Source organism: Drosophila elegans, unplaced genomic scaffold (assembly GCF_018152505.1).
Source record: "Drosophila elegans isolate 14027-0461.03 unplaced genomic scaffold, ASM1815250v1 contig_476, whole genome shotgun sequence".
NCBI classification, from domain to species: domain Eukaryota; kingdom Metazoa; phylum Arthropoda; class Insecta; order Diptera; family Drosophilidae; genus Drosophila; species Drosophila elegans.
The window spans coordinates 16,865,849-16,892,439 of record NW_024545863.1 but is presented as its reverse complement, the minus strand read 5'-3'; the positions used below and the strand labels follow the sequence as shown (position 1 = coordinate 16,892,439).

General features: G+C 41.2%; 1 protein-coding gene across 2 annotated transcripts in view; it reads right to left on the bottom strand.

Moving 5' to 3' along the window:
* LOC108135755 (alpha-2 adrenergic receptor) overlaps nt 1-25,764 on the bottom strand; it is a 48,219-nt gene extending 22,455 nt beyond the window's left edge. For both annotated transcript variants that reach the window (XM_017256596.2, XM_017256597.2), the window contains exon 1: nt 23,978-25,764. In XM_017256596.2, the coding sequence (XP_017112085.1) occupies nt 23,978-24,799 (822 nt within the window). In that variant the 5' untranslated portion in view covers nt 24,800-25,764. The remainder of the gene's footprint in view (nt 1-23,977) is intronic.
* Nucleotides 25,765-26,591: the final 827 nt, after the last annotated feature.

Genomic DNA, 26,591 nt, shown 5'->3' with positions numbered 1-26,591 from the left:
ACTCAGCCTCAAAGACAATCAATGGCAGCAGTTTATGCCAAAAGTCAGTGATGTTGGGCGTTTTGTGTGCTTGGATACCTTTTATTTCCCTGGCAGTGAGTTCTTCTCCCACTTTGGCCTCTGGCGTATGTATTAAGTTCTCTACCATACTAATTTGCCGGATAGTTTTGCGTGTGTGCGTGCTCCTTTGGCTCTCTTAATTACATTGCCTTTTTGTGTCCTTAGGCTCTGATGCTCACTGATAAAGCCAAAGAAGTTGTCTAGCCAGAGATGGGTGAAGAGGTTAAGTGGAAATTATTTTAATCAAATAACGGCAGGCGGAAAGTTTCAGCCGAGCTAAGCCTATGCTAAGCAACAGTTTTCCCAATTGGCTAGAAAAATTGCCCATACGCTCCGTTGCCGACATCTGGTTTTGGCCTCAAAAATGGGCAAACTAATTTATTTGATTCATTTGAATGCAGATTGTGTTTCTCGATTACATACATCCAAAGGCACGCACTCACATATTAATAGCCAGGCTTATCTCTGGACCAAAAACATTTGCCAATTATGTTTTCGTTTTGAGTTTGTTTGCTTTCCATTTTGAAGTTCGGCCTGTTTTGTCTGCCGGGATGTTGTGCATAAATCTCTGTTATTAGTGAATGTATATTCGCCAGACATTCTCACGCAGCCGGAGCAACTTCATTCCGCTGCTTTAATGGCGGGCATTTGTGCGGGGAAACTCGGCCCGAGCTGTTTGACGAAAAGCCCCAACATCCCCACATCCACACATACACGTTGCAGGCATCATCAGCGAAAATGTTCACTTCAAAATCCTTTGAGGATGGCTGGCTGGCTCTCAAAATGAAATTAATGACTTAAAAGCTTTTTTGCGGTACCCGTCACTCAAAATACAATCAATGCGCGTAACAGCAGCAATAAAACAGCAACAACGGGCTCAGCGCGCCCCCTTTCCTCCCCCCAAAAAAGTGCTGAGCTGTAATTTGCAAGCGCCATTTAAAGTCGTTGCAAAAGTTTTGAGCGATCAAAATGTTTTTACCACCTGCCAGCCAGCAAGCCATCCAGCAAGCAAGCCAGCCAGCCAGCCAGCCTCTTTAGCCAAGTGTCACTGCAGCCACAATAAGGGAAGAGCAATGGGGGTTTTCGGAGGTGAGCAATAATTGTTGTTTGTGTGGCAAGTTCATGCAAAAGAATTAAGTAACTGTAAATGCAATAAACGACCACGCCCAGCAGACCCCAAAGACCTCGAGTTTCTCCTTCCTTCCCCATCCCCTTCCCCTGCCGAAACAGGTTGAGAGTCGAAGTTTTTATGGGTTGACAGTCAACCACGCAGACGCCCAGCAATAAATTCTGAAGCGAACGCTTAACGTGCAACATATTCCAACAGCAGCAGCAACACCAGAAGCAGCAGCAACAGCAATAGCAACAACAGCAACAGAAGCAGGGGCAGCAGCAGCAGTTAACTTCCCCTTAAGAGGTTCGGCCGGGCTTCCCCCTTTTCGAAATAAATGAGCATTTCGCACCCTGGGGTTTTGCGGCGTCATTTTTCTCGTTCCCTTCCTGAAGGGAAGCCGGAAAATACACTACCATGAAATGGTTGCAAATCAATGCCATACATCTTAACGTTATTAGAGTTAAAATACTTTTTTATCGACATTATTATAAATTAAATTAAGTAAATTATAAAGATTATGTTTTGAGTTAATTTAAACTAATTTGGGTATAATCGATTTGATATAAAAAATAATTTTTGCTTTTGAAACTATTTTAATTTTGATTACAACTTATATCAGAAAAATCGATAAGTGATATTTTCATGTTAAAAATTAAAAAATCATAATATTTTGCTTGGCTTTTGTTTCAAAAGTGTGTCTAAGTAGATTTTCTTTATTTAAAACCTCTATTCCAAAATAAGTTGGGAAGTTAAACTGTGACTGTGCTAAACAATATACAAAAAAATAATATAATTTTGTTAAGTTGCTATGATTCAGAGATTTAGAATAACAATTGTTTTCAGTGCTGATGAAATTTTGTGCCCAGATTTTATAACACTGAAATACGTTACTAAAATACAGAAACGATTCATATTTTGCAGTGTAGGCCATCAGAAACACCTAGAATAACAATGGCAAAGTGTAACGCCATTAGCTGCTGGAAAATTGGCAAACGTCACAAATCGAAGCGGGTGCAAAGGAAGCTGGCGATGGGAAAAAAAGGAAGTCCTTCCTACTTTTCTTAGGCTTTTGCCTGGGAGTGACATTAAATCAAGTGCAAAACGTCTGCGAAATGTGATGCGATGCGAACCGATGTTCTCAGCCCGGCTGAATGATAAAGTGTGAGCTGTCAGGGAAAGCGGGAAATGAGGAGCACGGGGGGCGTTGGGATATTTGTCCGGAAATTGCGTGGAACAGCAACACGTAGGCCCCCAATTCATTTCGGCTTCCATCCCCCAGACCTTCCACCTTTTGGCATGGCGTGCATTCTGTGAATAAATCATCTTCGCAATCTTCATTTCCCCGTATATCACACGAAATAAACCAAAAATCGTTTATGGAGAAAAGAAGAACAACTTTTTTATAGTTATCGTTCTCGTTTTTGTTTTTGTTTTTTGCTCTAGCATTTCCATCATTCAGTCAGATTTCACCCATCCCTATGCACTAGAAAAGTCTGGCAGGAAAAAAGTTTCACCGTATTTCGTATAAATTAAATTAAAGACAAATAAAAGTTAACTCACATGCTCCCACTCGGCCAGCATTTTCATCGCTGAGCCATGAGCCATGAGGTAGCAATTAATTTAATAAATCAACACAGAAGTTTTGCTGCCTTTGCCTCTGATGGGTTGTTACTGCTGTTGTTGATTTTTTTCCTGATTCCATTATTCAGAGCTGGCTGTGTCAACTTAGGCGACCATTAGGCACAAGCTCAACCCATCAGTGCCAAAATCGTGGGTAAAAGTTAAAGAGCTATCGATTGGCCCTGGAGAGTCGCCTATCTTCCCCTTTATTTTGGTGTTTTGTTTCAGGCTTTTATTTAAGAGTATTTTGTCGTTCGTGCCCCTTCTTTTCCGGCTATCTCCCTTCGCTTGGGGAAGAACTTCCAAACTTGGCCCATGGCTCAATTCTTTAAGTTTAATTACAACATTCGCAGATTCAACAAGCAAAAAGTTGGGATGAGTTGGGTAAAGCACTCAGGAAAATTGTATAATGATTTCTGGTAAATTCGGGATTAAGGGTAAAGAAACTCTTTATAAGCAGAGCACAAGGTTGTTTATTTGAGCTTTTTGAATTTATACAACACTTTATTTCTAAAAATCTCTAAAAGAAAAGGATTTACTTATGGCATTTTTTACTTGCAATCAAGGCGCTTGATTAGTCATTGTATTTCTCTTTCTCCCTCTTCAAAAATAGGAATTTATATTAGTTGCTTGAGGCCCCTAAAAATGTAAACCTTTTTTCACATTAAGCCTAACAAAATAACATTGAGTTAGTTATTTAGACTCTATAAGTATACTAATGAGTTCACATTTTGTTAATCCACATTAAAAATGTTTGCTCAATAATGTAATTTTTGTAAAACATTTTATTTGGTTTCAATTTAGATCCCAATATGGCTTAAATGCACGCAAATGGAATTTTCGTTGCAATTTTAAGCCGGATTTCTATAGAAATCACGGCGACAATTATTATTTTGAGTGAAGGGAGTGAAACGTTTTTAGCTGGTTGGGGAATTGTGCTAGAAAAAGTGCTGCCACTTTGGCTCAAAACAATGTTTGACAAGTGAGGGAATAGCAAGCCGAGTGGGTGGGCGTGGCAGCAGTGCCATCCAGACATGGCGACGTTGTCTGGCCGGGCGGACAAGATTTTCAGTTTAATTTGAACAGGACCTGACGACGACGTAGCCTAGTTTCTTCTACTGTTGTTGGCTCTTCAACGAGGCAGTGATAACAATGGCCGGCAACAAGAACAAAAAGCGTGCATCCTGCGTATCTGTGTGAGTTTTAGTCGAGAGAATGGCACTGGCACTGGCACTGGCAACTTGCAGCTGCTAAAGTTGCTCCCGGCTAAGCTGGACTCTTTTCATCCATCGCAGGGTTGGAAAAGCGGGCCAAATCTCGGTGATGTGATGGCGGTGGTGGTGGCCAAGTAAGAAGGGACGAAAACTGCTGCTGGCGTTTCTTTCCACATCCATCTGTAGCTCGTCCCTGTTGCATCGCTCTCTATTTGGGCCAGGCAGTTGGCTAACATTGATGCGAATCCTGTTGTCCTTGTTGTTGTCTTTTTAATGACGCTAAACGTTTATCAACTCACACACACACACACTTACACATGAACAGAGGGAAGGACAAATGCAATAATCTGCTCAGTTTCCTTTGCTTTCTGCTCTCCTACTGCAGCGTTTAATTAGCGGAAGCGTTGAGAATTAGGCCAGACCCTGCCACTCAGATTACGCATACGACCCGTGTGCTTGTGTGTGTGCCAACAAAAAAAATGAAAAAAAAAAATGGAGAAATAGAATTTTAAAATGTGCTTATCCTGGGATGACCAATAAAACAACATGTCAGACACTAAATTAGGGGAGAGTTGCTAGCTTTTATCCTCAGCAAGTAACCAAAGTTTTTACTTAGTCACAAAACAAAGAGCAACCAATGTTATAGTTGTTTGTTTTGTATCGCATCGGCCGTCTTTATCGCATATTTATTTTGGGTGTTTGTCTGTGTCACTTTTATGACGGCGTTTATGAGCGATATATGCGGTTATGACAGCGGCAACAGCAACAGAAGCTTGTTTATCTATGTTGTGGCTGCTGTTGCCACTACTCCCTGGAACAGGACTATTTTCAGTGGCACGAGCAGGAGCAAAAACAGGAGCTGGAGCAGCTTGTCCCTGTCAGTTTGTTTGCTAGCAAGACCCCAGCCTCCAACCAGACCAAAAGCCATTTATGGTCGCATGCTGGCCGCATCTCTTTACGGCGCTGTCGTCCTGTCGCCTCGCTGTGATAATGGCCTCTCAAAGCCAACAGCAACCACTACACTATAGAAAATATTACTAAAGAATAACAATGCTTAGGTGAAGTCGAAGTTTAATGTAAAAATAAAAAAATATTCATCACAATTTCAATAACTTTAAAAACTACAAATGCTGAATAAGTATTTATATTTTAAATTCAAGAAAGATCGATCTTAATATGTTTAAATTCATATTATTTTTTATATTATATTCTTAGCGATATAGCTGTGTATAACAATTATACATTTGCATATTAATAAAACTTTCTTTAACATTGAGTTAATTTCTGTAAATACTAAAAATAACACGGTTTTCTTAACAATAAAATCCGTCAAAACGGGATGAAGTTATTATTTATTCGAACTAAAAATTTATATTTAAATATTCTTGTTTTTTTTTCTGTCCCGGAGTAAACAAAATAAAAAAATAGAAAAATTACATTTCAATGGTTTGAAATACATAAACGTATGCATTTTGAGGGCAGTGTAAGAGCCTAGCTCAGTGGCTTACTCCTGCTTCTCGCTGACACTTTGCCAACTTTGCGTATTTCCGCATCGTAATGAATTTGATTGCTCGACTATGTTGAGGGCACATGCCGGTCCCGGCACTGAACTGAAATGTTAGTGCGTTGGACAAGGCCATCGGAGTGAACTTTTCACCTGGTCAAGCCCCGCAAGCTTGACATTCATCCGCTCCGGCCAAAGATGCCAGAAAGCGATGATGTTGGTGATTACGGCGACGAAGGGGCTTGGGCAACTCATTAACTATGACAGAACAAAACTTTGCCCAAAGCTTCGAAATTCCACTTTGGGCATTAAGCTAATGAAATACATTTCGAATAAAAAATTCCAACGGAGCGGAAAAATGTGAAAGTTTTCGCAGCATAGTTGGCACTAGAGTATAAAGTGGAGTCATTGTCGCCGCCAGAAACAATGCGTTTTGTCCTGGCTACTTTTTATGCATTTTTTGCGCTGAAGTTTGGGGAATTTCATATACCCGTGGGCGCCAGTGACAGCTTTAGTTATTTGACGGGTATGCCGGTGAAATATGTCAGTTAACATTGTCGACTGGCCGCAATGGGGGGTGACAGGTATATGCAATCGAATCAGCGGACCAACGCCAACCACCCGCGAAGTGCCAGGGAAAATTTTAATAAAAGGCAAATATTTGCCGAGGGACGACGGCACAACGCAAAGGATTGAGATTGAGATGGCGGGCAACTAAATTGAATGTAAACAGCAATCTATTTTAATGCGTGCAACTTGGCAGGCGATGCAGTCGTGGCCTTCCCTTGTCAACCGCAGCCAAAAACCGGGTGCCTGCATCTGCTTGGGTTCACAGATCTTGGCGGGAATATTACTTGGAGGCACTGCATGCGAAGCGGTTTTCTGGAGGGGCATGTTCAAAGCCAAAAACGGCGGAATTATTTCGAAGCAAACTTTTAGGCAAACAAAAGTTAATTAAAACATTCCGGCAACCACGAATACACTCAGCGAAATGGAAATCGCATCCTGCCTAAGCTCCATACATTTCAAAAGCCAACTTGTTAGACGCTTAATTGCCCGTTTTCCGTTGCATTTTTGATTAAAGAGAAAGCCACTATGGCGAAACTTGTGCTAATCAATGGATTGCTGGTAAATGCCAAATTAAAAATTAAAATCACCAAAATCCACTCATTTTCATGAGCGTTTTCGTACGCCAGGGGTGGTGGCATGGAAATCTGGAAAGCCACAGCGGAGTAAAAGCCAAAGTAAAAGATGTTTAAGCGTCAGAAGCAGCAGCAGCAGCCAAAAGGAAAATGAAAAACCATGGAATTTAAATTGAAATCGCAGTCGAAATAAAGTGAAATGAAGCGTTTAAATTGTGAGCGACTGTGTGTGTGTGTGAGAGGAGCCAAAAGAAAGGCGCACAATCACACACACACACTCGCGCCCCAAAGTAAGTGAAAGTTAATGTGAGCGCGCTTGTTTACTCTGCGGCTTCTGAGGCAATCGCTGAAAATATTCGACGTGCAACTCAGGCGAAAACATTACCGTAGAGACCGAAGCGAGGGAAATGCGGGAAAGCACTGTGCCATAAAAGAAAGACGGGCAGAGAAAGCTAGAGGAAATCCAGCAACGACTACGCAGAGCATTCATCCTGGCGCTTTTCTTTGCTTTCGCTGTCTGGCAAAGGGGATTTTCCCGCGAAATATGTAAACCGGCAATAGCATGCAAAGCGGACGGGCATTTACTTATTCCCCCCTCGACCAGAGCCCGCAGCTGCCGTTGTCATCGCTCAATCGATTCAGTTGAATTTTTACGAAAACAAACACATGGAAATTATATTTCACTCGAGGATTTACTTGTAAATCGGGGATAACTCAATGGCATACACAGACGCGCACACCTGCAACTTAATAATCATTAGAGCCATGGGGCTCATAGTTAGGCTTGACAATGATTTCGCTCTGAAATTTGTTTCAATTTTTTTTTGTACCCGGTTTATTTAGGGTACAAGGGTATATAGTTTTTCCTACACTGTATGTGACGTAAAATAGTTTTAATATTCTAATTTGACGGGAGAATAACTGATATATTCTATTATACGCAGGATTGCCCCTTATTATATGCGAAAATCCAGAACTTCGACCCCAACGTCCTGTTTTTAAAATAAGTGTGAAAAAGTGTTTTATTTTTTTTTTTTAATTCTTGTTGAGGCTGATTTTTGTCCAGGAAATATATATATATTAAAAAAATAAGTGGGAACTCCTTATTCCAACTTTGTAAAGTCTGTAGCACTCACAAACATTATTACAAATAAATGATTTTAATCTTTATTATACATCTTACAAATATTTTCTAAAAGATACTATTTAAAAACATGTTTGGCTATGGCTTTTGAACGAAGACAGTCCACCAAATCATTCACTGAGTAGCGGGTATCTTAGAAGTCCTCCTACTCAATTCTATGGCCTTACTTCCTGAATTTCCAGCTGTCTTGCGAGGAAAATCTGAGCTGCGCACATTTGCCACAAAAGCTGTGAGTATTTTGTTGGGGATTTGATTCAAAACAACTCGCAGGAATAACTGTAATAAACTTAGACAGACGCACACAATGCGATGAATGTCTATTCACCCCGTGTGCATGTGTGCGAACTGCTGATTTATGCCCTCGCGGCTTTGGCTTCTGTTTAAGCGCCAATTGAGTCTCACGTCCCGGTGACAAATCGATTTCCCATCACCCCGACGTTACATTATGGTCCCTTTATGTCATCGTGTGCGTGTACGTGTGCGTGTGCCTGCGATAAGGTTAAGGTGGGACAGCAAATACCCATTCCCAATGCCATTGCCATTGCCTCACGAATACCCGCCAGCGCGGCACTGGAGTAAATAAAATTTTAATTTAATTTTTAAGCACTCGCAACGATTACGCGTAATTCAATCGAAATGAATGGGCGGGGCCCAAAGGAAGCCGCGTGTCACGGGCTGGCCTTTATCAGCGTTGCGCCAGGGAAAGTTGTTGACTTTTATGGCAAATGACTAGCGCAACAGAGAAAACACCCCCGCCTGCTCCGCATTCAAGTCCCAGCAAAAAAGTTAGCCCCATATTTATTTTCATTTCGCCTGGAAAGTTTGTCCACCGTCCTAGGGGCACTGAGAATAAATCCTTCGATAATTAGGTACACTACAATTTTAAAAGGAGCATATTTGCATGTCAAGACTAGTACGAAAATTTGTACTGTTATATGCAGACTTCTGATTTGATTTTCGTTTTGTTATTTTTATTATAACTTATATAAAAATGTTTCCCTTTAAACATAAGTGTTTTATGGTATTTTAAAGTTAAAATAAATATTAAATCTTAAAAAAGTTATAAGCACTTAACTATAGTCAATAAAAATAAAATTATAATTTTCGTATGGACTAATATTATGAAATTGCAATTTTATATACGAATTTTTGAAGTACTTTTTACCATTATCTGCAAGTACTTAACAAATATTAGAGCTAAAATTAGCCTTGAGGTGTGTTTTTCTCCCTGTGCGTCTGCTGGTGTTGTTGTTATTCAGAGGGTGTGGCTCCGTTTGCCTAGCTGCTGGCATTTTATATTTGTTTTAATTTCCTTGCCATTTCCTTGGCCACATTTGTCAGTCAAAACGGCACTGGCAGGGGCAAGTTGAGTCTGTGCAACAGCATTTTACGTTTTAGTGTTTATTACAGTTTACTGGCGCCCAGCGCAGGAAGTTCTGTTACTTGCTATTTCCGCCGTGCTCCCTGCCCGATGGATGTGAAAGTATCAACCGGAAACCGGGGCGCTGCCTCCTAGTTGAATTACCCGCTCAACTGTGAGCATAACTTCCATTTCGGCTGCCACCTTGCTCCATCTTCGCCCGCTGTTTGCAGTTATTAAAGGCAAGCCGAGTGCTATGGAGCCATTAAAAATTTTATTGACTTCACATGCTTAACAGCCCAAAAAGGCAATTTATTACTCATCACTCTATTTGGCCTCCACTCCAGCCTCGAAGTGGAAAGTTTGAAGAAAGGTTTTAAGGAATTGGGGCCTCAGCTGCAGCTGATGAGGATGCCGTTATATATCCTCCCAGACCTCCAAGTGTGTGTGGCATGCCACTCGAAAACTGCCTGAGCAGGTGGCCGGTCAACACGTGACCAGTGGCCATGGCATTCCGGACAGGCTGGACAGGATAATGTCCTACAATGTCCCTTGTTAATGGCATTTTATCGCCAATTATAAAACCTGTCATTTCACCAATTTTATCAGTGTGCAAAAAAAAAAAAACGAAAAAAACACCAGTATCGAAGAATGAGCGAAATGTGTTAACAAAGGACCATATATATATGTACACCAGGAAGGGGAATGAGGAAAGGCGGGCGGCAGACCGACGGTCTGGACTGACGCTTAAAAGTGCCAATCATGTAGGGACCGGGTCACAGACGAGGACGGACGAAAGTGGAAGTCCCGCCTCTTCATGGATGACATGTGGATAAGTGGGCGACTGAATGACTGACTGACTCACTGAGTGACTGACTGACTGACAGACGGGTCCTTTTAATTCATAAAGTGAACTGCTAGCGCTTAAAGTCGCTCTCAGCTGCAGGATGGCATTCCAGGGTGTTTCCGGCTGTTTGATAGATAGCTTGCTTCCCAATTTCCGGCTAGAACAAATTGTTAAATACCTTTAATATCATTTTAATTACCATTACCACTAACACTGACACAATTAAACATGTGCTAATTGTACATAATACTTAGGTCTTAGGTTATAAATTCATGTTCCATGTTTAGTGATAAAGTGTCAAATATTAAGTGTGAAATGTTTAATATTTGTTAGCCAAATAAGATGACTCATTCTTTCATAGCTCCAAAGTGGCCGATAATTAGATAAAGTGTTAAAATATACCAATTTAGATCTCATATTTGTTTGTACGAGTACGCGCTAAGTACTCATTAAAAGCATAAAATCTTACGAATTTTATTCAAGTGCACTTATTTTTCTTTGTGGTGTGTGCGAGTGCGCGCACATGTAAATAAAAGCTGTTAAAATACGATAGTGTTGCCTATTAGCACAATAGGCCAGCGCACACATATGCGCACTTATCCGCACTCTCACACCAACACTCACACACACACACAGACAAACACGGCAGGGGTCGACCGCATGCAAAGAGCGGGAAAAAAAATAACGTATACGCCGGGTGGGTTTCTGGTTACTGTGGGGAAAAGCGGGTTAACGGAGGCAAAGTGCACACACACAGCACGCAAAGTATAACCACAAACACGACAACGAAGGCGGCAACAAACTACAATCAAGAAACACAACTACAACTACAACTACAATGAGAGAAAAACAAAAAAAAAAAGCCAAAAAAAGAAAATACAAGGACACACACGGGCGGAGGCAGTCAGACAGACAAATGATATGTGTGCTCTGCGCTGTTCCTTGTGCCTCGGAAGACAAGTGCAAAGCATAGGTTGAAGGTGCTGTAAATGGGATTGGGCTGGGCCGCCAATGGTTGACTCGGCTCTTCCTCCGGGCGCCGTCTTATTTATTTGCCTATTCGTTCGCCGTGCGAGTGTGTGGCAACTTTATGATCGTCAACTGCGACTGACGCAGAACATAAGTCGGCAATGCGGTCAGAATCACAGCAGCAGTCACGAGCTGGAGGAGAAAATCTAGGGGAAGACCCTCAAGCTCTTATTTCTCTCTTGAATTTGTCCCTTAAAGAGATTTCCGATATTTAAGCTTTACAAACAAAAAAAAACTTGTTCATTTTCAATTTTGCATTTCTTTTAACATTTTCGAAGTTTTATAAACATATTAACAAAATTTATTACTTGCTTAAGTTAAATACATAATTTTAGTGAGAAAAACTAGTTTTCGGGATCTGGATAAGAGTTCTATGTTCTATAAAGACAATACACCTTTTAAGAACTTAACAATTTCATTATGTTTAAGTGATTCGGAGTTCCTTTGTATAGCCCCCATTTAGAACAGTTCATTTTAAGGTGTTTCCCACTTACTATCTTCATTATAATATTAAACTATCACAGTTAACCAAATATGCCAAAACTTGTTGCCTCGGGTCAGGGCATTCAGTCCACATCGCCTGTCGAGTGACTTAATATTTGCAATCAAAATGCCATTGATGTGAAGCACTCCATCTCCGGAGCGTGCTTTGTGGTATCATGGCACTCTCGAATTCATAACAAGGATAACAAATGGCAAAGCTACATGGCTGCTGTCCTGCCCATAATATCAAATCATATTTTAACGTTTATTTCCACAACAAAAAGGGCAACGGCAGCTTTGTCTTCGCCATCCTTGGCTTTTCCCATTCTATTTTCTGCCACTTCTTGATGGCATTAAATTCCTTGGAGCAGCAACAACGGCCCGGCATTTACTAATTTCATAAAGCCAAATGAAATAAAAATGCCAGCAGAGTGGAACGGAATAGAATAGAACGGAGCAGGGCAGAAAAGGGGGTGTGACAGTCGAGAAAGGCTTTGGAATCTATTGCGTTCTCAACATGTGACCAAAATGGAGCGGTTCTTGTGCTTTTTGGAAACTTTCGCCCCGAAAATCAGGCAATTTTCCATCCAAATGCAGTTTTAAGCTTCACTAAGCAAAGGGGAAACGCTCAAAGCCCCGCAATGAGTGCTCCATTTCCGGCTGGTGATGCCGGGCACTAAGCCCAACAATAACTCAATAGAAACTTGGCGCCGCAGAGAATGCGCAAATGAATGCAAGGCTGTGTGGGGTTTGGCCAAAGCATCTTCTTTTCATGTCTGGCTGCCTGACTTTCCCCCCATTCAGCAGAGGAATATCCCTCTTTGCGCTGCCATTCGTCTTCATCGTGCCGTCGTGTTAATGAAAGACAAAGGAATGGCAATGGCTCTTGCTTTTATGGCCAGCATTAAAGTGAACTGTAAAATGCGCTTCATTTGTAAAAATGAGCCATCGACATGGGGGCGTATGCGCAACGTGTGCGGCAAAGTGCCCGGAATTATGATGATTGACGATTATACTTACACTCGGAGCAGGGGCAGAAACAGTATCGGAATCAGAATTGTATGTGTGTATGTATATATATGTGTGTGTGTGTGTGTGTGTGTGTGTGTGTGTGTGTGTACGAGACTAAGGGAAATTTTCCTTCGGGCATGCAAAATTAGATGGATTTCTGAAAGCTCACAGCTTGAATCCTTTGGAGGCAACAGAGAATATGCAAGACGGCCGGAATAACCGAATGAGGTAAGCAAAATTCAAAGGCTTAACCAGCCAACAGAATTTTAAAGAACCGAGAAAAGGCGGAAAATTAATATTTATGACATGGCCTGTCCTCAAATGTCAATGTGCATACTTTTAATTATGTACAAAAGTTAAAAAAGAAGTGCGACTGCTTGATGCGGGCTTTCTCTCAATTATGCTCTGGCAATTTTCACTTCGTTGCCGCTGTCAAATTTTACACGCCCTGCTTTACGGCTTGTTGTTTTTAATTTAAAATTTCCTCGATTTCATTTTTGCTTACTTTTGTTTGCTTCTGTATTTTCCTTACGTTTTTTTTGTTTTTCATTAACATTAAAAGGCTCCAAATGAACGTAATTAAAATTGACCCCAGGGAGTAGCCCTGGCAATAAAAAAGTACGAAATGGAAACAGACAAAGTTTTGCATAATTAGACGGAATAGGAGTCAGAGTCGATGTCGATGTCGAAGTCGAAGGCTACATGAATCATCCGGGGCTTTGGCTTGGATTTATGAATGTCGAAATTAAACTCATATATGCTAAATTGAATCTGGCCCCATTGAGTCAATGATACTCGGGACTTGGGGCCAAAGTTGCAACCAGGGGGGCATGGCTGTGAGATTGTGTAGTACAAGGTCCTGCCACCTCCTATGGCCTTGCGCTTCCCCCCCTCTTCTATGGCTCTTCTGTCTCATTTAATTTTGAACTTTTTGATTTCTCTGGTGGCCGAACGGCTCCCCAACGACATGTGCGGCGAGTGAAAAAGTTGCTTTCAAAGTTACCCCGGCACAAAGGCAGCAAATTAAACTACAAATTCATTTACTCAATGCAATTTCAGCTGGCACATTTAATTCAATTCGCACAAACGAAAGTTTATCTCGCCGCTTGGGGTAATTATGTTCGCATTTAGTGCCAGATTATGGTACACTGAATTAAGAGCCCAATGCAAATTAAAAACTTATTCATGCTTTTGCCGAATAAATGCAATTTCTATAATTTCTTTTGGCCCGTCTCCCCCTACCTTTTTTTCTGTCCGCCCCACTTTACTGTATTTAATAGCACAAAATGGCCCACAGAAATGGGGCCCGACGACATTTTGTGTAATATATTTGGCCTACGGGCGCATCCGAGTCCTTTCGCTTTTCCCGTTTCCTCCTTTTGTCGCCGACGATGAGGCGCGCAAATACTTTAAGACGATTTTATGTAAATGTTTTTCGTGCTCATGTTTTAAGTGTGTTGGCATCGCCTTCGACAAACGCCGAAAAAAGGCAAACGCCGACCGTCAGCACAAAGGATGCGGCCGGATTTCAACAACCTCCTGGTCTTTTAGTACACTTAGGAAAACTAATGATAAGTTATAGGTTAGGAACATTTTAATGTTGTATTTTGATTTTTAATATTGATATAAGAGTTCCGGAAGCTAACAAGATTTTTGTATGGAAATTGTTTATTGTTTAAAAATTTTCTTCGATAATAACCTTATTATTTAAAAACTCAACAAAGTTTTTAAATAATATATTTTGTGTTTTTCTCAGATTTGAGATTTGTTTATTTTTTAATTGCACTTTTTTTAAACAAAAAATCTTTTTATAGATGCCTAAAATATTTCTTTGTTAATTCTGTATACAACAGTGACTTCCTAAACTTTCAACAAATATGCAACATTTTCTATTCCATAAGTTTGATAAAAAGTGTTAACAAATGGAACAAGGAAAGTATAGTTAGTTTAACATTGATACTTTGTTCAGTGTATTCTTCGTTTTCGAAGCCTGTTTGGCTCCTTTGCCGTGTCTGTTCATTCGGATTTTATTCAAAATGGATTATGCCGCCTGCGAGTGAAAAGAAAACAACACAAAAAATAATTCTGCACCATTTTGCCCGAATTGTTGTTGGTGCGGATGCCGGGGTTTTGTTTTTACGCCGGTTTTCGCAGCTGAGTTTGTAAGTGTTTATGTTTATGCGACAAAGTGCCAAGGACCCGTTTGCGTTCCCGCTCCTGGCCAATGCTGATAATGCGCTAGTAGTCGGCGGGCCAACCTTAAAGCTGGCACTCAAAAGTTGAGTTTAATGAATGGCGAAATTGGTGTTTGATTTCGGTGTGGCCATAAATCTTCACATGGCCAACTGGTGGTCCCATGTGTGCTGACTCAACTGGCAATTATCTCGGCCCGACCGGTTTTCCAGTTTCTTTCACTTAAGTGAAAGTAAATCAATATGCCCGGCACGGTATAAATTTACGACAAATAACGCATTAAATTGAATTGCTAAATTTCATTTTATTGTCGGGTCGTGCGAGGAGTTCTCGACGGGATTCCTGCTTCTTCATCGACATCACCATCGTCATCTACATCGACGCCTGCCAACTGCATAACTCTTTCGTTTATTAACCATTTCCCGCGATTCCAGTTCACATATGGGTGCTGTATGGTATGCGTATCGAACCAACAAAGGCGCCAGACGATGGCTATGGTGACAACGCCAGCTGGCGTGATAAGCCATTCATTACGATTATTATGGAGGAGGTGCCAGAGTTGCTGAGGGGTCGCACCGAACACACGACATGTGTGCCAACCGAACCGGTCTTCAAGTCTCGGCAAGCAAATAAAAAAATATTGCTGATGGGAGTAAAAAAATTTTCATACTCATTTATTTTTATTTACTGCGCGCAATTTGCACATAAAAGCCAAAAAGCCAAAGCCGAAAGCCTGAAACCAAGAACCGAAAACGGAAAACCAAAGTCGAGCCCATGGCGTGTGAAAGGGTTTTCGGCGGAAATCTCTGACTATGGGCCCAACTGAAAATATGGAAAAATTATGCGTGGCGATAAAAGCTGAGCGCGGCTAAACAGAGCGGTGCACGGCAATGTTGATGTCGATGTCGATGTCGCTGTCGATGTCAATGGCATTGTCAATATTTAAGTTTTGACATTGTTATGACAGCGGAGTCGTGGCGATGGCGGAAAGTTTTTGCGTGAAGTTAATTTATGGTGTTCATGTGTGCAAATGTTGTCATAAATGTCAAGCGATTTTTTGGCTCAGGGTTTTATGCCAAAAGAAATATGATCGTATCGAACGGCGATTGGTGTTGGGTCATGCGTGTAAAATTAAGTACAGCCGGAATACTGCTCTTTAATTATGGGCATCATGCTGGCATCTGGCCAACAAAATCCTAGTCGCCAGGCCGCCTTTTCTTCAAATTGAATAGAGCTAGGCAAATTTTCCATTCCATTTTATTTGGTTCTCTTTAATGAAGCGCCGCTCGGCGCTGTGAAAATCACAGGGCAGAACTAAAGTGGCTGCGGGGCGTATGCGCAATTTGTTTTATTTGTGTTGCAGAACACAGTCCCGGCAAAGACAAATTTATTTCCAACTTTGACTCGGACTTGGTGAGATTCTGTTTTAATTTGCGATTTTCCGCTTGTTTTGCCAATTAGGCGCCATTTGACTTTACGATTGCAAAACAGAGCCCACAAAAGTCCATGCGGCCAAGAACTCTGACAGAATGTTCGCAATTTGTTCGGCAATAAATTAACTTTGACCCTTTCAGCCGGCCAACGCCACACAGAAAATATTTTTAATTTTACACATATATTTTTGAAAATGTCAAAAAAACCTTGATATAAAGAAATTAATTTACCAAAAGATTTGTAAAAAACGTAAAAAAAAAACATATCTGATTTGAAACTTTTATTTAACAATAACAATTTCATTACTAAAACAATCCATTTAAAATATAATAGCATTTTTTTCTGTGCAATGGTTTTCATCATCCAATCGAGTTTTCCGTTTATTCCTTCAGGCCAAGAAGCGGGCAGACAACAACTTTCCAATGGATTTTAATTCAATTAGCATCAGCGGAACGCAAGTCAATTGTAAAAGAGTTTTGCTTTCATCTCCGTCTGTTTTTTCCCATCCTCCGTTGTTCAGCATTTGCGGCCTGTTTTGTTCAATTTATTTCGGCGAGCATAATTTACTTAGGCAGCAGAAAGAGGCCAGATTCTTGTGGGTAGCTCATAAATACAAAATCTCCTTCAGTTGGCATTGTGGCCATCGCTTTAAGCTTGTTTATGTTGCCAGGCAAAGGAAGCTAATACGCGTGCGAAATGCTCAGACGCTTTTCGCACGAGCCGGCAGCCGAAACAAAAATAATGATATTAAACTTTGCCAAAGGAATTATATTTCATCCGAGATGACATCAGCTCACACAGAGTTGCATGCATACAAATGTGTGTCGTGTATCTCAGGCAAACTTTTCGGGGCAAAGCACTTGATGCGATAAGGAGACTCATGAACAAATGTGCGGCTTGGTCCCTGTTTTTGCTCCAGGAAAAATGGACATGCCACCCGCCCCTGCATTTTATGGAATGCAATAAAAAACTTTTCAGACAGCCCTCCAAAGTATGCAATGCAAATTGTAAAATTGTGTGTGGAAAATGCGAGCGAGCGAGCGACTTTAAGGAACGGCTCTAAACCGAGCAAAATAAATAAATAAACGCCAGCTGACTAAGCCACGAAGCCAAACAATTGACTGAGAACGCGTTCCCCACCGAAAAATAACAGAGAGAAGAATGAAAAAATAATAATAATAATTCGGACACTAATCCGGGCTTAGAAACTTGGCTTTATTTTAATCAAACCAACAGAGCGAGCAGCACGAAAAGTTCCCCAAGCTGCCAGACACACGCGTCTCCCCCGAAACGAAAAGGAAGGAAAACAGGACAGGAGTACAAAAAGGAAAGAAGCCATTGGCAAAATACGCGACAGCCTCGATAAGGGGGATAAGCCTCTGGGGGGGGGTGGTACGGCGTATATCCGGGTCCAAATGAACTTGTGCCGACTTTAAGTTTCTGCCCGAGCATGACAAATGTCAATGAGCGGCTGCACTGCATATGGCAGTTCTCGAGACGGGGATGGAATACTGAGTTTGGGTTTGGGAGAGTACAGTGTGCACAGAGGGAAACTTAACTTGGATTTGGATGAAACCACATTTTAATAATGTATTTGAACCAGTATATACCATTGAGTTAGTTGGAAATCAATGGAAAAATATAAATAAAATACGTTTTAACGTACAAAACGAAATCAAGTGTAATATCTTAAAAATGCTATAAATTAAAAAATTTCAAATATCTTTACATATCTACATGCATGCAAAGTATTTAAATGCATCCTTTTTTTGTAATTTTAAAATTAATCGGTATTTTTAAAAACCCAAAACATAAGTTTTGCTTACAATATAATGCAAATTACAATGCAAATTGTAATCAAATTTCCAATGCAAATTGTAATGCATGTAATGCAAATCTATTTAATGTTATTCATCACAAATTAAATGACACTTAAAATATGAATCAACTAAAATGAATATACTATGCATATTTCTCATTTCGACAAAAATTGCTTTAGGATAATTGAATTTTTTTTCTATGCATGGAAAGACCGCAAATGGTATACGTGCAGCACTCACAATAACGAGACAAACACACACACACGCAGAGAGAGAGACCCGAAAGCAGCCGGAAAGAATTGCTCTGTAATTTAATTTAACCAACGATGAGAGTCGGAGTTCGGAGCTGGGAAAAAATGGCGGGCGCCAGTTAGTGGTGCGTGCTCCATAAGCTAAAATGTCAATATTTGCCTATGCCACGCATAAAATGCCAAGGCATATGCCTTGTGGTGGGCTGGGCATTTAAAGGCCTGATGTCCTCTGTGTTTCATTTCATTTTTTCGCATTGCCGCCAGTTGTTTGACGCTGGCCAACAACATCCTATCTGTAATGTCAGCGGCGATGGGAGCGCGGCGAGCGGAAATTAGCAAACGATTTGAGCAGCCAAAAAAAAAACGAGGGAGCTGGAGTGGGGGAATGAACGAATGCTAACAGAGCGTATGCTTGTTATTTGAATTTGTTCTGATTTTTCCCCGCTGCCTGGCGCATATATATTTTCTTTAATAATTTCCTGTTATAAACAAATCAAGGATGTAATAACGCAGTTCAATGCCTAAATGTTGCTGTCTCCGCACCCAAAACCCCTGGCGGCTGCTCGAAAATAAATACCACTGATTATGATCTTAAAAGCCATTTCAGACCGTAATGGCCGAGAAAAGTGAACTTCACAAACGATGTGGAAACCTGGTTTGGGGCATATAGTGAATACACTAGCCTACAAAATACAGAGAGAATAAAATTGGTATCAAACAGAAATTGAAAAGAAAAAAGGGTGGTAATTACTCAGAAAATTATAATAGAAATGATATTAAATGTGAAGTACTACAATTAATGTAATCGGTAAAGGTAAATATTGTTTTTAATACATTTTTGTTTAATTTGATAAAAATATTTATTTATTAAAGACAAATCTGTAAATACAACCAATCAGTTTAACATGCGAACAAGGCATTTTCTTGATTGTACAATTTTATTGACTACTATAAATAATCTATATGATATCAGGTCCATGAGTTGGTTAAAGCGAGAAAAATATAAGAGGATAAATACCTATACAAGTGAATGCGATGGAATGTTGTACTTCCTTAAATTACAAACTAGCAAATATTTTATGTTTTTGCCAAGTGCAGGGCAAGATACACAAGCACACCCAAACCCGGCCAGAGAAAGTATCTCAAGGACTAAGCCCATTAGCCCACTGCTGTTGAACCTTTTTCGTAGCAAGTCCTGGCATTTCTTTGCTTGCTTTTGCATGAAAATTCTGCCAAAAAAAAAAAAAATGTAAAATACTTTAGCCAACATAAAGGGCTACACTAGCACACATGCGCATCTAGGATGGCAAATGTAAGTACAGAAACAACAAACCGTCTTGAAGCTGAGCAAGTCAAGTGTATGAAATGTAACAAAGACCTAACGAGAATTACAGCCTCAACATGCACATATACGGAATAATGAGAAAATATCAAAAGTGCCCAGGCTCACGCACACACTTTGGTCTGTGGGCTTGGACTTGGACTTGGACGTGCACGTGGACGTGGGACCCGTCCAGGCTCAATGTCAACTTAAAGCCCTTGCAGCTCGACTGCCGCCGGCCACGACATTGAGGTTGAAAAGAGCCATTATTACGGCAGGGGGGGAGGCTTCTGCTCTACTCCCACCATCTTAATTTTCTTTAAAGTGCCGGCGCAGAAAAAAACTGACGCTAATGAGCTACTTAGGCAATGACTTAAGTCGTTATTGTGCTGCCGCATATCATCGCATTACACATTACATTACACACACGCACTGTTGGCCCGTAATTTGAGTCCCGCAAAACCCTTTCCAAGTTCTAGGTTTTTGTCTTAACTCAAAACTTTGGCTAGGACTGAGATTGGGGTTGAAATTGAGATTGGGATTGGGGGAAAGTTGCTCGATTGAGCCACACTTTTGATCCTGGTCTCAGGCCATTTATTGCTCCATTGTGAGGGCTGGCTTTTGTGCTTGATCCGTAAAATGGTATATAATATTCGATTAATATTTCAATAAAGTGTTTGCCCCCTTCACGGATTATAATAAGGTCCATTGTGCGACCCTTTGGCACCGCACTGCACAAAGGACACAATGGCCGGCAGCTTGAGTTTACCAGGGCGGGCAGTGAATAATGTAGTTTCTCGGAATTAAAATTTCTTCCCGTTCTTGGGCGGCAGCCAGCCACTCCTCCATTCAATAAGCGGCCTTTTGTAGGTTTATTTGTAGATTTGGTTGACCCCAGATTGAGGCACTTGCTGAGCGAAATTGCAGCCATTACGTGGAGGGCGAACAATGCCAGCTGATTTTGGGGCCTCACCGCGGGGCTCTGAATTATGCGTCCGAAAATAAGAAGCACCCAAGCACGCATATTGGGATACACCTCATTAGGTTCGGCATTAATCAGGGAACACAAACTTTCACCGCCGTCGCCGACGGCAGATGATGTCAATTAAATGCGCCTGTCAAAATATTGGCTTGCTCCGAGTGGCAACAAAGACCCAAAAATAGTTAAACCCCGAGACAATCTCGAGTGGACCGAAATCAGCGTCATCGCGCTCTAAAAAGCTGTTTTATTAATTAAATCGAGCAGGCAAGTGTCAAATCAGCGCCTCGGCAACCCCCCCGGTCTGCGCCACCTCCCCTGCGGCTTGTATTGCGGTTCAATGTGCGACGATGACGGCGGTGGCGGCAGCGGCGGCGAACAACAATTTTGTGCATGTCAACATGGTGTCATAATTAAAATGTTCACCAGGCCATGCCACTCGCCGAGTCGCCTCCCCATCCGCCTGTTGGGCCTGCAAATTGGAGGTTTTACATGCCAACCCCGGACAAGGCCAATGGCGACAGGCATTTCCTTTCCCAAAAATTCGCCGGGAGACATGTTTAACGATTGGACACAGATATGTCTCGTTTTTGGCAATGCATAGCGAAAAATCAATTTTAAGTGGATAATAGGTAAAGGTATTAATTTTAATTGGACTTCATTTAAATATACCTAGAATTTGTTTGCATACAAATATACAAATTTAATCTGTTGAGTTTAACTGACAAACAAGAACTTTCCCTGAAAAGCATTATGCATATCTAACAAGATAACGATTTGTAAAATAAAAAATGCTTTTTTAAGTTTAAGTTGATAAGAAAAATATAATAAGTAGAAAAATATGTTTGAAATCTTATTCAGTCGGAGTTTAAGTATTGTGTTTCAAAGGACAAACATTTGAAATAATCATTAATGAGCTTCTAAAATTTAAATGTCTGTTGTTATGCTGGCTTATAGAACACTTATTTATTTTTTTAGCAATAATGTTACTTAAGCACCCTTATTTAAATGCAGACTTTAAATACAAAAACTGCGTTGAAAAAATATATTAGATGGCTACACTATCTCGTTTTGAATGTGAAATAAAAGCCAAGCCATACACAATAGCAATCCTCCGTGTAGTTGGTAGTTGGATGATTAGTTTAGTGGTTGGCTGCTCTAACGTTTGTTGGCTTAATTGCCACCACGCTAATTTGAGTGCCTCTGGATCATGATTGAGGAGGTGAGCGGTAATCGATGCCCCAGAGCGACTGATACACGAACTCATGTTCGTAAGTAGGAAAGTTTTGCCATTATAAATTGCCATTTTGTGTTGTTTAGACTGCTTAAAATTCGCTAAAAACATGTTTGCTCGTTCGCCAGAGCTAGAACTTTATCCGGGCCACTTAGGCTTGATTAATGTGCCAGCAGTTGCCGGCGAAACTGGACGCTGGCCATCGTAAATAAAAACGATCCCTCTACTGGCTCCTTGCCCATGGCTCGGCTTTTATTGTCTCAAGGTTAATTTGAATGGCAAACTTTACGTAAGCATTCTTCTATATTAAGATACTTTGTTTCGTTCTGCTTTCGCTTTTCACTCTATTATTATTTTATTCAGCTACTTTTTTGCCTTTTTATTTACTGTCCAATGAGTGTTTGTGTGTGTGTGTGTTGTCGTTGCGGAGGAAAGAGAAAAATAAAAAAAAAAAATTAATCAAAAATTCTGGAGACAGGCGAGTTACAGATGGAAATGATATGGAGGGGAATGCCCTAGGACATTTGCATTTTCCATTTTGCTCCGTATTTATCATGATTGCAATAAATAATATTGTGGTTTAACCCACCACTGACCATTTTATTCAGTGCTCAGTGCAGAGTGCACAGTTTTTCTGTGTTTTCTGGCAGACAGTTAAGTTTTTAAACGTTTTAAATTGTTTGCCACTGTTGGCAACGAGTTCCGTTGCGCAAAATGGCCACTTTAAGCTGAAATTCCTCGGGGGTCAGGCGAATTGTGTGCCAATAGCTGTCAGAGGGGTTCAGTCGCTGTGATTGAATGTTTCACTCGATGGCTTCGGTGAGTGACTGCATCGATTCCTTTTGAAGGACGTTTTCAATTTGTGGCAATTTTTAAAGAATTTTCCCCAAAACAGGGCAGCAACGCGCCAGCACGGCAGTTGGTGGCAGCTACTGAGGTTCTGATGTGTTGCCTTGCCCTGGCACGGGAATTTCTCTTGTGAATTCTCCATCTAGTTTGTTACGTCTCTCCTCGTTACATACATATACCTACACTTGCGTTCGAGGGTTTGCATGTACAGCTTATGCCCCACAGAAATTCAAATTCACCAACCGGCAGACGCAGACCCGCATGATAATGCGCATATTTCTATGGATTATAGCCTACTTTTTGGGGTCCGTTTGGAGCCTCCTTCGACTGTATTAGACAGTCGGGGGCTCGAGCTCGAGCTGGCGGAATTAGACACAGTAGGAATGTATCCGCCACTCATATGCATAAATATCTGTGCGTTTATTCTCTGCGTGACCCAAGAATCGAGGAATGAGATGGAATGGGATGGGTTGGATTGGGCTTTGTTGGGAAAAACCAACGAAAGCACCGCCGAACGATCTGACAATTGTGCCGGCAACTCGGAAAATTTGCATATAAAGCTGCCGCAATTTTGCGCTTTGCATGTTGCTAGCCGAGCGTTTGGCATCATTTCAGCTATTAGACGCTTCATTGTTTGCAAATATGAATACTCAGCAGCGATGGCATCTATTGACGTGCAAAACTGTCTAAATTAGGTAAGGAAAATTTGCTAAAAATAGCACAGTGAACTACTTAGATATTGCGAAAATAAACCTAAGAAAATTTTACGCCAATTTAGCCATAGATACATTTAGGAAATAAGGATAATCTAAATAATAATGGAAGAATTTAAAAATTAGTTCGAAAAGCTGTTCTATGCAACACTTCTACATTTACTAATGATTTGGATAAATATTTTTAGTAAAAATATTTTTTATGTGGTTTTTATTAGATTTAAAAACGAAAATCAAATCAATTTTGATTAGTTGGTCTTGATAAATATTTTCATGGGTATAAAATTGCCCATAATGGCTGAACACATGATTTATAAACAATATTAACTCAAATGATTTATTTGGGTATACGAATGTTGATTGATTGGCTTGCAAGTTTTGGTTCGAAACGATTTACTTAAAGCAAATAATTGTTTCCTAGTCAAAGGTTATAAGCTTTGAACACAAGAATATGTAAAATGAAACATAAAAGCTGCCATTTAATCCAAATCAACCTGAAAATAGCCAATCCGGCAGCACACATATAATGCCTTTCAATCGCACAACCCCGCATGTATTTCCATTGTTCGATTGTTGGTGCCGCAACGTCAATTGCCGTCAATTGGCGTCAATTTGGCATGGGATGTGGATTATTGCGCCAGTTAGGAGCACTTACCTCGCACTTGGGCAGCGGTCCCTCCGGCATCTTCACCTTCCAGCCGAGCAGCGGCGGAATGCAGATGAGGGCGGACATTATCCACACCGCCGTGATCATGACGGCGGCCCGCGCCGGCGTCCGCGACTTCAGATAGTCGACGGCCTTGGTGATGCTCCAGTAGCGGTCCAGCGAGATGAGGCACAGGTTCATGATCGAGGCGGTGCAGAGCAGCACGTCCATCGCCGAGTGGATGTCGCACCACCAGCTGCCGAAGATCCAGTAGCCCATCAGCTCATTGGCCAGCGAGAAGGGCATGATGATGAGGCCCAGGAAGAAGTCGGCCACCGCCAGCGAGGCGATGAACCAGTTCTGTATGTTCTTCAGTGACTTCTCCGTGGCAATGGCAATGATCACCAGCATGTTGCCCACCACGATGATGATCATCAGGATGGTCACGATTATGGAGGCAATCACGATGTGGGTGAGCGTGTAACCGCTGGGATAACGTCCATCCCAGTGCACTTCTGTTTGATTCGGATTGGTCAGATTGCCCGCTGTCGCCCCTGCCCCGCCACTCTGATTATAATATCCCGCCGCCAGCTGCAGGCTGCTGTTGTACAAGCTGCCATTTAGCAAAAATATCGTGTCATTCACATTGATGTATCCCGATCCCGGTCCCAATCCCGATCCCGGGGGCAGGGTCAGCTGCCCGTCGACACTGAGCAGGGGCGGATTGAGGGTGGCATTGTTGTCCGGCCTTCCGGTGGTGAACACGGCCAGAAAGTCATCGGTGCTGATGTTGCCCGTATTGATGTTCGCATTCAGCCGGCTGTAGTCCATCGTGATCTGCTTTCGTCTCTAACTAACTCTGCGGATGCTTGGCTAGCTCTAGAGTCTGATTGGTCCCATGCTGCCCGTGTTTACAATTAATTCTTATTGCGCGCGAAATTCCAACCGAATTAATCCTAATAATTTAACTTATTCCTATGGCATACAGCATATAGCATGTAGCATATAGCATAGCATTCGACTATTATTTCGATTATTTATACCCGTTTTGCACCGAAACTTGTGTGTGGCGCGTTCGCGTTCTGTGGCAAAAACGCGCGCCTCTTCCTCTACGTATTTATATATATATTTTTTATGCTTGCTTTTGTTTGTTTTGTTTTGCTTCGATACGAGATCTTTTTGTGGTTTTTTTATTGTGGCTTAATCAATTAGAGTCTACAGTATGTACAGTGGCGGATACACGGACACGGACACATGACAGAGACGCGAGTACAAAAAGACTGCTGGCTATTTACAGGAGGATGGCATTGTGGCTTGGCCGGAAAGCGATCCCATCGATCCGGCTCACATGGCGTATGCGTTACGGGTCCGCTGCGGGCCGACTCATCAGTCAGACATTGCGCCCGCTGGCATTAATGCTTAATTGAATAACTTGCGCTTTTTCACTGAAACCGAAAAATAAATTGTGCGGATCTCTCTGCTAGATGGATGCGCCGATGAAAGCTGTTTTTGTTTCGCTTGATTTTCGATTTGATTTCGTCTGATTTCTTGTGATTTTTTCTAATTTCTGTTTATTTACACAAAAACGCGCGACCCGCGATTTCGGCCCTCAGTCAGGCGTTGGCATATTTCGGCGTTGGTCTTCTTGAACAAAAACTGTTGCCTTTCCGGCTGAATTTGGTTGGCTCTTTTGGCTGGTGTCGGCTACTTGGCCAATTGGCGCGCCCGGGACACGTTCGCACCGCTGGAACTGCACATCCTAACTGAACGCCGTCCGCTGGCGCTTTCATCGCTGCCCAGCTTGCTACCAAAATCGCCGTCCACAATTGCCAGTGCTTCGTGCTCGGCTTTCCATCGTTTCTTCGTCGTTTTTCGTCAAGGGAAATTCTCTCTGCTTTTCCACCGCTCTCTCTCTAGCTCTCTCTCTTTCTCTCGCTCGCTCCCTCTGTGTTTTTTCTGTTTTTCCGAAAGCATCCAAGTTGTGGGTGCCGTTCCATGTGGTGGCTTATTTGAAATGCTCATCTTGAGTGTCCCGCACTTGCAGTGGTCGCCTTTGTTTACCAATTCCATTGGCAAGTGTTGCGGTGTCAACAGATTAAATTTCCGGCAATGTAAACAACACAACACTTTGCTCGAATAAATAACTGAGCAGGCAATTATGAACAAAAAGTAATTATAAAATGTGAGTATTTATCTTGTACTTTGTTTATGGGGGTCAATATGAATACATCATTCTTTATTTAAATAGACACTATACAACATCAGTTCAATGAAGTAATTCAAATGGGCTTGTGATTTACTTAATCATTATTTTTGATTTGCCAATAACTTTAAGAAACATATACAATGCTTTACTAACATTAAAGGTTAACAATAATTTCGAAACAACATTTTTAACTTGTACTCTGATAAAAGCCAAATTTTAATTTCACAAAAATAAACTATTTTTAAAAAGTTGTTATTAGTAAGGTTTTAATATAATTAAGAATATTTTAGATGCCTATTTGCTTGGTTTAATCACTACAGTGAATACAAATTTTAAAGATTAAAAACATTTTGTCTTAGCCGTTTTTGTAAGTAAGATTTCATTTATTAGGTCAGCTTTAATTGAGTTAAAATTAAC